General features: G+C 43.3%; 1 protein-coding gene across 4 annotated transcripts in view; it reads left to right on the top strand.

Moving 5' to 3' along the window:
- Positions 1-3,323: 3,323 nt before the first annotated feature.
- Positions 3,324-12,497, top strand: part of CDC14A (cell division cycle 14A) — a 185,339-nt gene continuing 176,165 nt past the window's right edge. The window contains exons 1-2 of one of the 4 annotated variants that reach the window (XM_060026310.1): positions 3,324-3,398; positions 5,633-5,723. Coding sequence is in view for 3 of the 4 variants with exons in the window: in XM_060026312.1 (XP_059882295.1) it covers positions 4,791-4,839; positions 5,633-5,723 (140 nt within the window). In the remaining variant the exon portion in view is untranslated. Of the gene's footprint in view, positions 3,399-4,291; positions 4,840-5,632; positions 5,724-12,497 lie in introns of those variants that run through there. The other 3 variants (XM_060026312.1, XM_060026302.1, XM_060026306.1) reach the window with 3 other exon arrangements.

A 12,497-nucleotide genomic window follows, 5' to 3' on the forward strand; every position in this document is an offset into this window, starting at 1 on the left:
GCGGGATCCTCCCGGACCGGGGCACGAACCCGCGCCCCCTGCATCGGCAGGCGGACCCCCAACCACTGCTCCACCAGGGAAGCCCTGTATCTTTAATTGTAAAAGAAAACTAAAGAATGATCATTTAAAAAATACTATTATAATACTCCATAATAATAATACTCTATAATAATAATATAATAATATACAATATAATATATAATAATATAAAATATATAACATATACTAATATTCTGTAATAATAAACCTCAATTGTTTTCTGCCATTATTCACTTTTGTATACATTCTCATCAGATTGGGACAGGCTTGTAATGACTTTATTGGCATATATATTTTACTAAAAGCTGCTTTAAATTATTTTTGGCATTATATAAGCAATTTATCAAAATATTTAAACAATTCAAATTACTTTGAATTTCAAATTACTCAGCAGTGTAGGTTTCTACAGCCCCTTGGTTCATAGTTAAACTGAAAATTGATTTTTAGACAGAATTCAAAGTATGTATTATATATTCCCTTTTATTTGCTTAGATAACATAATCATGACTGAACAAACAACTAAAAGCGCATGTTAAAATCAGATATTCTGAGAAATGAAAATAATTTTAAAAGAATAGAATATGTAAATATCACAGCTGTCAGGCCTTTGACTATCCTGAGCAACTTTTTCCCCCCTCTTCCAACGAGAGAATATTTCTTTTTTTGCAACTAAATAATAAAACTTAGTTCTTTTATGTTTTTCAGTGCTTTTGTTCCCATCTGAATTTTCATCAGTGCTTTTTTTTTCTGATCTCAGAACTAGTCACACCAGGTCACCACAGGCCTGCATTCAGTTCTGGGACACAGTTTATGAGGGATGCAGACAAATTGGAAAAGAGAGTGACTGGACAGCAGGGCTTGAAGCCATGTAATTTAAGAAAAGGTTGAAGAAAATGGAGATTTTAATCTGGGAAATACCAAGGGGGAAGAAGTGGCCCAAGGGAGCTGCCTTTGTATTTTTGAAGAGTTGTCACATGCAAGAGTAACTAAGGGAGTTCAGCACAGCCTTAAGGAGCAGAATTAGAACCAGAGGGTGACAACATATTTTAGAGCTGCCTCTAGCAGTGAGTTTTCTAGCTCTCCAGGTGCATGAGCATAGGCTGCAGACGACCCTCAGGGCACTGGAGGCAGGATTCAAGCTACGTTTGCAGAGTTAGAATAAATGTTGTCATTTTCAAACTTGAGACACTTCTATACTTACTAAATTTCTTTTTTTTTAAAAAAATGTATTTAATTTAGGCTCCGTTGGGTCTTCGTTGCTGCGCACGGGCTTTCTCTAGTTGCGGTGAGCGGGGGTTACTCTTCCTTGCGGTGTGCAGGATTCTCATTGCGGTATTTTCTCTTGCTGCGGAGCACGGGCTCTAGGGGAGGAGGCTTCAGTAGTTGTGGCTCAGCAGGCTCTAGAGCACAGGCTCAGTAGTTGTGGCTCACGGGTTTAGTTGCTCCGCGGCATGTGGGATCTTCCCGGACCAGGGCTCCAACCCGTGTCCCCTGCGTTGGCAGGCGAATTCTTAACCCCTGCGCCACCAGGGAAGCCCTATACTTAACTAAATTTCTCTGTATAACATTACCTTCCCTTTCTGCAGTTGAGTGAAATCTTTATTCTCCTAGTATTTTCTTTATGTGTGCAACACCATTCTTTATTGTTGTTTAAGATAAAAGTCAGTTCCTAAAATTTATTCTGAGTGATTGGAAAGTTTTTTCCATATCTTCTTCCATAGACTGTGAAGTCATGCCTTTATTATGAAACTACAACCAATAAGAACTCTGACCTCATGATAATTGAGACAATATAGTATTTTATGATCTCATTAGAACCTTGACATGTATGTGTGCTGTATGCGCACTATCTTGTTCATAATTTTTCTTGTAGGATTTTTTTAATACCATTTAGGTTGTGCAGATTTTGGTTTAGAGAGATTTGATTATACTGACAATCACTTATTTTCCTTTCATTGAGCTTCAAAAAAACATTATAAAGTCTTAACAACTTCAAAAATTTCATTGTAATACTCATACTGTAAATATGCTAAGGAAAAATAAACTTTTTCATTTTGAGTTCTTAATTTTAAGGACTTCTGTTTGTTCAGGTCATAATTCATTCCTCATGACCAAAATTTCTAAGCAGGAGAATTATATGAAAGAAAATGTTTTTGTAAATTCATTTCAGAAAATAACAAGAGGTGTTTAATTCAATCTGACTTCTCTGAACGTATAGATTTAGAGTTCTTTTCATTAGTCTATTTACTTAGTAAAATTAAAAGTTTATGCGTTGAATGAGAACCTGGGCTTCTTTTTCTAAAGCAGTTTTTCTAATACAACACTTGGATGAAAAGTTGTTAGGAAATTTGTTAAGAGAATTTCGGTTCTACACGAATTTCACATCATAAAATTTGGAAATAGATTGCCATCATTGAATTAGCTTTTTTAAACAAAGTGGGTAAGTTTACTGAGACATTCATACACTTTGCTTTTCCATAACTGTCACATATAAAGTCTCAGTTGGAACTTTTCAACAAAATAATATGAATTGGCTAACATGATTGTTGACACACGATTTGTGGGAGTAAATATCAGAAAAAATTCGAAGAATTGTTGAGTGTGGACAATACATTTAGAGATACTTCATTCTTTAGAATTCCATAGCCATGGCCAGGGGCCTGGAAAACATGGACTGCATCTCAGCAGAGTGGAACACTCATGACAACTCATATTTTCAGGACTTTTACGGTTTTAAAAACTCTTTTGAGATAGTCTTTCCTCGTGGGAAGATTAGGGGATGGTAGGAGGTCGTCTTTAGTGATTCTTCCAGCTTTAAATTTATATGGTTCTTACCTTAGAGTTTAAAGATTTGGTTGTTAGGATAGGTTTTCTTTTAACTGTCTTGCAAGGGCATGTTCTATTAGAATTACTGATATGTTCAGAATATTTTTTCTGAATATCTAAGTAATATTCGTTTATCATTTTTCTGTGGGCTCTTTAGCTTTTTGGAGAGCCAGCAAAGCTAACGGGTTGAGACCAAGAGATTGAGCTTTACTTGCTGACCTCAGAGCGGTCCTTCAAAGTCAGTGGACTCTTTCTCTTGCGCGCCCCCTTTCTCCAAGAGGTCAACAAACGACTGCGAAACCGAAGGCTGGCACAAATCCCTGTCTGTTTCTGGAGAAACCACTCAGAGCGCATGCTCTTCCGGTGATGGGTCTGTAGCGCCATTTTCATATGGAAGGGACTGCTCCCTAATTAGGCACACCGGTAGGACACCCTGCTTTAAAGTTGTTCGAGCTGTACGAGAAGCCTCACGGAAACAAGTCAAGGGCTTCTTTGAGATGAACCACTCTCTGCAGCGCTTCAGCTAAGACTGTGTAAAGATATTCTTTTGTGATAATTTTCCCCGTGGACAAGTGGCCCTCTTCCCTCTCCCCTATTCCCTCCCCTGCCCCCCGGCTGGCCTCGCTCCTCCGCCCCGCCCCCCTCCAGGACCAGAGCCACATAAAGGTTAGGTATTTGTGATGATTTTGCGCCCACAGCGGCGACCCAAATTAGAGGACGTGGGGAACCGGCTGGGAACCTTTTACCCAGTGAGAACAAAGCACAAGTTAATTCAGAGTCCAATATGTGTAGAGGAAACCAGTAGGTGTTCTTCTGAGCTAGGAGGTAGGGCTTCTTTTTTTTAGTAAAGATAGAGGTCTGTCAGTGGTGAGGATGGGGGTTGGTTGAAAGATTAGCTATAGGTAAGGTGGGGCACGGAGTTCTGAGAGCTTTAAGAGTGTGTGTGTGTGTGTGTGTGTGTGTCCACGCGCGCATGCAAGAGTTTAGAAGAACAAGGGTGAGTGGGGAGAGAGAGGTAGAGAATGAGAGAGACAGACGAAAAATCTGGAATAGGAAGAAGACTAAGTGCGTGCAGAAAACGGAGGGGCGCGGGCTCATTCTTGCCTGCGAAGCCGCTTCAGTGCCCTCCGGGACCACTCCCAACTCCACCGTTTCATTCATAACTTTCTGGTCTGGAGGCCCCGCCCGGCTCCTCAGGGCCCGGGACCGCGTTTCCTGTACAGCAATTGGTGGACGACAACAAAGCCTTAGCAACCGGCTCTTAGTGATCCGCGGGGCGCTTGGTAACTGGGGCGCGGTGCGGGCGCGGAGAAAGGAGCGGCGCTGTCCCTTTAAGGGATGGCCGCGGAGCCGTGAAAGTGGAGGGGGCTGAAGGAGGGCGGGGAAGAAGGTCTGGGGGCGGACCCAGGGGCAGGAGGAGGAGGAAGAGTTGCTGCTGAAAGAAGGTGGCGAAGGAGGAGCCGGAGCAGCTGCTGCCAGCCGGCGGGCACCAGAGTCCTGCCCGCTGCCGCACGAGTAGCCACGGGCGCGAGCGGGGCCAGAAGTCTCCTCCTCCATGATCCCTTTGGGAGCCGGGGGAAGACTTTGCCCGGCCGTGAGAGCTGGTCTGCGTTTCCCAGGCGCGGCGGCGGCGGCGGCGGCGGCGGCGGAGCAGCGGCAGCAGCCGGGTCCGAAGCGGAGTGGCCACAGACCGGGGCGTGTGCGCCCCGCTCGGAGGGTGCTCGGGTTCCCCACGGAATGTCCCCGGGGCGCCCTGCGCGCTGACCCCCCAGCCGCCTCCGCCCTCGGCGCCTGCTGCCTCTCTCGGGCGGGCTTGGTGTTCGGGACAGCAAGCTTCCCGGCTCCTGGGCAGTGGGGAAGCCCCCGGGGGCGGGTGACCTCAGCTGGCCAGGACCCAGCCCTCCCCCGTGCGTATCTCGCTTAAGATGGCAGCGGAGTCAGGGGAACTAATCGGGGCTTGCGAGTTCATGAAAGGTGAGGAGCAGCCGCCCCGCATCCTCCAACCCTCCGTCGCCCCCAACTCTTTTCACTTCTCGCCCCAACGTCCCAACCACTGTCTCCGGCTTCTTCCTGGGCCCCCAGCGTATTGCGGTCGCTGCGCGGGCTCTCGTCCCCTCTCGGTGCTATCCTCTCCCCGAGGACCCCCTGCTTCCGGCTTCTCTGTCTTTCTTGCGTCCCTCGTTCCCTCTGCAGCACGCTCGGAAGGCCTCCCCGCCCGATAATGGGACGGCGCTGGCCTCTCCCGGGCTCCTGCATGCAGCGGCTCGTGCGGATCCTTTCGGTTGCCTTTATCCTTCTACTGCTGGACTCGGTTTTCGGGACATCTCCAGACACAAACCCCGTCTCTCCTCCCTTCCTCTTCTTGAAGTCTCCGGAGCTGCAGGGGAGAGGCTCGCCTCTGGCCTCTCCCTTCCCCTTCCGCAGCTGCTGAGGTCTGGACATTTCTGAACCAAACTTGCATCTCCAGTGCTACGGGTACCCTCAGCTTCTACCTGCTCCCGCTGGCCTGAACAAGGGGGATATGGGAGCTCTGCCCACCGCTGAGTTCTCAGTCGGGCCCTCTTCTCGCTTCTCTAACTGGTATGCTCTTGGATCTCTGTCGCTTTGTGGGAGAGATCAGGGCTCTGCAAGAATTCCATGTGTTAATGGGGTCTTTAAATAATGGGTGGCGGTTGTTATTTTGATCTTGTTGCATTAGCAACCCCCCCTGCCCCCAGCTTCCCTACTTCTCATATGTTTTCTCCTGTCTTTTAAACTTGTCTTTCAGATCGGTTATATTTTGCTACTTTAAGGAATAGACCAAAAAGCACAGTAAATACCCACTATTTCTCCATCGATGAGGAGCTGGTCTATGAAAAGTAAGTTTCTTTCTTTCTTTCTTTTTTTCTTTTTTTTCTCAACCATTTAGTTTGTTGGCTCTTTGGTGAGGAAATGCAGTGCACCTTGATGGCAGTTTTATTCACCTTCCCCCCGTGGTGCAAGCAACAAATCCAATTTCTTTAGGCTCAGATGCTTGGGGAGAGGTGCAGGGAAAGTTAACATAATTTGAACCTATCGTCACCTCATTTCTTTTAGACCTCTATCTATATTTGTTCTTCCTACCACCACAATAAACTGCAACCGTAGATTCCTAACACTCCCCAGAGCAGGACCAGGGAGACGCACCCTCTGTCCTTGCCAGATTCTGTAGCAGGCCTGTGAATCAGTTCATGGAGTATTTATTGGAGCACCTACAGAGTACAGGGCAGTGTGTGTATTGAGTTTATCTGTGTGGTAAATTATTGAGTTATTTTATTTGGGTGCCCCAAGCTTCACAGTATTATTATTTTTGCCTTTGAGGAAGTGGTATAGGAGTGCTAATTTACATTCTTTGTTTACTCTGCCTCTGTGGGATTAGGATTTGAGAGTGTAAGATACAAGTAGGGAACTGTTTTCTGTGAAAGACCATTGATCTACAGGAAAAAGATATCGTATAGTATAGTAAAAACTTAAAGAGAGATAAATCTCTACTTAATAAAAGCAACATATAATAAGGAATAAGAAGGCTGAGTTGACATAATTATGTCCTTTTATTAAAAGAGCTAGTGTTTCAGAGTTGTCCAGCATATTCTAACAAACATTTAATTTTACTTCCTTGTTTTCTTAACCAAACGTGCAATTAAATGAACATAGTTCAATGAACCATAGTTACTTAGTAAGCTTCCTAGGACTTGTCATGTTAAGAGGAATTTTGGCAGTTCTGCCAAAGGATTTGTGGGTACCACCAGGTATTGGAAGAGTGAGAGTATTCTCAGACTTCAAGAGCATATCTTTTATTTGAGGGAAAACATTCTTTAATTTCACTTAATCATAGGGATTCTTGAAACTGATGTCTTCGGGACATTTCTCTCAGTGGTGCTGGGAGCAGGATGCTCCTTGAATGGCTGAAGTGAAAGTGGGAATGAAAGAGCCCTTTGCTGCGGCTCATGAATGCCCAGAGTTGCTGGGCAAAGAGGTCTAAATCCCTGGTGTCAGATTACAGCTCTGCTCCTAGATAGCATGGACTACTGCACTGCCTGCTCTCTGACCTCTGGTACCTGGATGATGTCACTGCCAGCAGTGTTTATGGAGTGTTCATTCTATTGTTGGGAATGTGCATTGTTGTCGCCCTCTTTTTCTGGGTGTAGGGTTTGGGGACCTCTCATGAGTCCGAGGGTACAGACTGTGTATATGCCATTATGTTTAATTCTTCAGTGATGTGCCAGAAGTTAATATGTCACTGAACAAGCTCCAGGCCTTGAGGTCTAAGTTGCTTCTCTTGGGATTGCTAGATGGTAGATCTAGCAGAAAATTACATTTAGTCAACTAAACACAGTCAGTAGTCAGTGGTTTTTTGATTCTACTATTAATATATGAGGAAAATTTTTTGTGTGATTTTAATGTTAGTATTTTAGGATAGGGCTACAAACCACATTCTTCTTATATTGATTCTACTGTATTTCTGGTGTCCTGTAAAGAAAGACTTGCTGGAGAGACCATCCAATTTATATTGTGAGTTTTGATGTCATTCAAAACTATGATGAGGACTCCAGTCTGGGCAGAGTGTGTATTTCTTTTTATTTGAGGTGCCTAACTACTATGCCACAGTAGTGGCTATGGTTCTGATCACCCACACCTCCATTTTTTTGTCACCTCAACATATTTCACAGGGCTAGAGGATGTAGTGAATACACGGATGATGGATGCATATGTTACCTTCAAGGAGCTCCAAACCTGCAGGGAGAAAGACAGGACTGCAGTGAGACGGAGAGAAAAGATGACTGCCATAGAGTAACATAACCCCTGTGCTGGGGGGAATTCATGGGCATTGGGGAGCACTTCTGGTTGAGGGGTTCAGAAAAGGCTTCATGAAGGAGTTAAGACTGGCTTGAAGGATGGACAGAGATATGAGATGAGAGATCCCAGAAGTGGGAACAGTGAGGATGAGGAGGGAGGCTCTGGCGTGTGTTCAGGGAATAGTAAGACCTCTGATTTGCCTGGTGTGTGTACAGGTTCAAGTGGGGCTGTGTGATAGGAAGCTGAAAGGTCAGCTGGGCAGATTGAATGCAGCATGGTATGCCATGGGACTCTCTTGAGGATCTGGGGGCAGTCCAGGGTATGACTGGACCTATGCTAACTGCAAATAATGGCAAACATTTATTGAGCATTTAAATGCATGCCAGATGCTGTTCTAGGTGCCCCATAACTATTAATTTATTTTATGTTCACAACAGTTTTGAGGCAGCTACTATTACCATCCTTAGTGTGCAAACGATGAGAGTAAGGTACAGAGAGGTTAGGTAACTTGCCCAAGGTCACAGAAGTAAGAAGTAGCAGACCTGGAATTTAAAACCAAGCCCTCTGGTTCCAGAGTACATATATCCTCTCTAAAAAAATTAATATGATGCTATCGTCACTTAAGATGGATTAGAGAGGAGGTAGAGCCCACCTAGAAAAATTCTGAAATGTTCAGTGGGGAGAAATAAGTGTCTAGATTAGGACTGGTGGCAATGGTGGTGGGAAGAAGGGCTCTGAATCCATGTGACTTGGGAACACACCAGGTGGGTGGGTTGGTGGGGTGCTGAGGAAAAAGAGGGGTCAAAGAAGTCTTTAAGACAGCCTGGGTCATGGTGAACCTGCTGGGACCATTGACTGAAATAAGAAGTAGGGCAGAAGAATTGGCTTTAGTGGGGAGATCAGGCATTCCGTGTTGGTCAGGTTGGAATTAAGGAATTTAAGGGATGTGCACGTCAGTGTTGGATATCACATAAATTTGAAGTCCTTAAATTTGGGAATTTTCCACAAAGAGATGATAAAGCCTTGAGAATGATGTGATTTCTGGGAAGAAAGAAAAAATATCAAGGCCTGTATTTCATAGGCATGACCAGGATGAGAGGAGCAAGGGAAAGAGGTGGAAATAAGCAGCCAAAGAGGTGGACAAATGCCGAAGGAGAGAGAAGAAAGGGGAGAGGGACAGAAGTGGTGCAATCCATCTCTTCAGCTCCACTTCAGGGAGGTATTGAATGAGAGAGACTGTAAAGCCCCTGAAGGATGAGTAATATCTGGGTTCTTCTATGGAGGACGGCTTATGGTGAGGAAAACCTTGACTATCATATCAGATTGTACATGTCTCTAAGGAAAGGGGAATATTAGTATGCATAATCACACAGGGCCTTGTACAGCCCTGTATCTGTGTAGTTATTTGCTGAATGTATAAGTGAAATACTGCCTTTCTGACTAAATTATCACCCTGGAAATGCAACTATTATTTTTGAATCAGGAAGTAGACTCTTTAAATATTAGGCTGTGGGCATTCTGGACACAGCTGTGTTTTGTGCAGATGTTTATTTAGCTATGGAGAGACATTAGTGCATTATGATTGAAATGGCAACCTTCTGAGAAGCTGGTGGAGAAAATTTAACAAAGTGGCCTTATGAGGTCAGGCTGTTTATTAGAAATGAAAGTATGAATTTTCTCCTTGATTTTTTTTTTTTTTTTTTTTTGCGGTACGCGGGCGTCTCACTGTTGTGGCCTCTCCCGTTGCGGAGCACAGGCTCCGGACGCGCAGGTTCAGCGGCCGTGGCTCACGGGCCTAGCTACTCCGCGGCATGTGGGTTCTTCCCGGACCGGGGCACGAACCTGTGTCCCCTGCATCAGCAGGCGGACTCCCAACCACTGCGCCACCGGGGAAGCCCTCTCCTTAATTTTTAAACAGAATTTATCACATTGATATAAAGGCCTGAGCAGTTTTAGTAAAATGTGGTTGATAATAAACATACATTTGTCCTTGGTTTATGATTTCACAGATCAGAATTAACATCAGCGTATAGACTAACACACTTGTGGGAAAAAAGTAGCCCCATAAAAAGGGAGCCTTTCAAAGATTTGTCTGTATGTGATTAAGCTGCAAATAATGTACAACCCTCCAGAAAGGCTAGTTCTTTGGTTTTGGAATTGGGCCGTGTAATCTAAAGAGAGGCTTACTTTTTATAACTTGGCTCAAATTTTTTTTGGCTCAAAAGTTAGCAAAATCAAATATTTTAATTATTATAACCTTTGTGTGCCCCTCTTAATGGTGATGGGTATAGGGTTGGATGTTTATGCATAGAAAGCCAGTTTGCTATAAAGGAGAGTGTAGAGGTCTTGTCCATTTTCATTTCTTCTCTCCTTGTGTTTGCAAAGGAAAGGTATTGAAAATGCAGGAGAGAACCCTTCATGGTCATACTCTGGGGACTGAATATTAAGCAGTTTCTGAAACGATTCAAAGGATTTCACCAAATGTTTTAGCGTGGAAGAATGAGCAGCCTCTAATGAGGACTAATTAGCTAACTTGAAGATTTAAATACTTTAAAATGTTCAATTTTCATTTAAACTTTATTAAAGCAGCCTGATATTAATACAACCGGGAATTTTTGGATAAGTAATTTATAGAAGAATGATTTCTTTTATGTAGCCTGTAGCATAGGTGTGAGTTGAAATGTGAGCCTAGGACATCTTTGAGAGAAATACAGAAAAACTTCTCTTGCCCGGAAATACTTGTGGGAATGGATATTTAGGTTAGATAGAGGTAGGAAGAAACACTTTTGGTTTTTCAGTTTTTATTTTAAATTTAATGTGTAACAAGTAGGTTTATTTAACGGACAGCTGAATGCCATCTAAGCACATATATACGTACACAGATATGTGATCTTATAAGAGCCTTAGGGCCATCATTTGGTACCTTAGCTTTCATTATAAATTGCAATGATATAGACAGATATTTATAGTCCTGTGACAGGCGATGTTCTATATCCTTTATACACACTAACTCAATCTTCAGAGCAACCCTAGGAGTTAGGTGCTATTATTATCACCACTTTATAGATAAGGAAACTGAGGCCCAGAGAGGGTTATGTAGAGCTTAAGGTCATTGAGCTAGTAAATTTGCCCTGAAGTCTTGCTCTTATGCTTCCAGCAAGTTCCCAGTTGTCCTGAGCCTGGTTGGGGGGAGGGTGCAGAACAGCTTTGCCCCTCCCTGGCTCACGTGGCCCTTCTAACTTGGGTGGTGATGGCTTTGGCAGTAAATGTGCTGCTGACGTTGTGTGCACAAATTTGTGTGCAGGCTGTATCTGGGAATGTGTGATGATAGTAATTAAAATGTTTTTCCACGGCTCCGCTTTTGTGGGTGTAATTTTGCTTTTTCTCCTTTCAGTGGACTGCCCCGCCTAAAAAGGAGAGAGAAAGTAAATTGAGTTAATTATCATTATATATTAATAGGAGAGATGAGAACAAAAGCCCAGTTTTTATAAGCCTGTGAAAACTTTTTGCAGGCTGTCTGGTGAAATGTTCTTGCTGCTTAACTGGTGTAACATAAGATGTAATGATTTCTGTATAGAATTCTCCTAAAAACTTGGAAAACTCTTTAGCTTTTAAAAGATGGTATAGGTTTCTACTTTCTTCCCCTGTTCTCCTTCCTCCCATCCTAACCTTGCAGAAATAACCCAGTATTGTTCAGGGCCACTTTTTCCACTCTCTGTTTTGAACGCATGAGTTTTAGGCGTGTGCTTGTGTATGTGTACACCTGTGCACATAAACAGGAGTACTATGCTGTGTACGTGATGAGGAAATAGACATATCTGTATACATTCACTGGTCAGTTCTTAATTCTGTGACCCACTGGAGTCAACTGTTACTTTCAGGATATTGATTTATTAAATAGTTGCTGTTTTGACCTCCTAGGCATTCACAGTGGGTAGTCAGTCTCTGCTCTTCATAAGGACAAATTGTTACTCAGTTCTTTCAGTTTGCTTGAGATAAGCCTGGTGAAAATGCAAAATTTAACGGAGGTGCTGAGGACTCGGTTAAAACTGACAGGGCTAGTCTTAAAAGGGCAGCCTGAGAGAGGGATCCGAATAGACTGTACGAGAGTCCAATGAGGAGCTGTCTGCCGTCCAAGTTCTTTGTCAGCCAAGTCACCACAGGGCAGCTTCATTATTGTGTTTGAAGTAGATCCCTAAGACATCAGATGTCCTCATTTGTAAGTTCATAAACACATTCCAAAGCTGAAATTAAATGACCTTTACTTAGCCACAGCTTAATACACCTTCGTGCTTAAAAAACAAAGAAAAAGAAAAAAAGACTCGACACATTTTTATGGGAAGTGAAAAAAGCAAAATTTAAAAGAAAGTTGTAAGCGGTTGGAAATAGAGAAAACTTAACATTTAGATGGGATAGATTTTGGTGCAGAGCACTGTGCTAATGCTTTGGGGATACACAGATACATAAAGAAGGAAGTGGAAACAATACATTGCAAGGCAATATATGACAAAAGCTGTAAATGTACATATTAGAAATCTAAGAAAGGAAGAGATATAAAGGCTATGATATTTGAACTAGCTTTTGAAGGGTGTGTAAGAGCAAAAGAGTAAATTTTATGATCTCCGTGAGGACAAGTACTGCCTATTTTTGCTCACCACTGTATCCCTATACCCAGCACAGTGCCTGGCATAGAGATGGTGTACAAGAAATTTTAGCTGAATGAATGAGTGAGTGAAGAAGGAGGAAAGAAAGAAAAATTTCAGTGTTGGGGAATAGCAACATTCTGTCAGGTGAGGCAAAATACTTGCAGTGCAGAG

Source organism: Delphinus delphis, chromosome 1 (assembly GCF_949987515.2).
Source record: "Delphinus delphis chromosome 1, mDelDel1.2, whole genome shotgun sequence".
Lineage (NCBI taxonomy): Eukaryota > Metazoa > Chordata > Mammalia > Artiodactyla > Delphinidae > Delphinus > Delphinus delphis.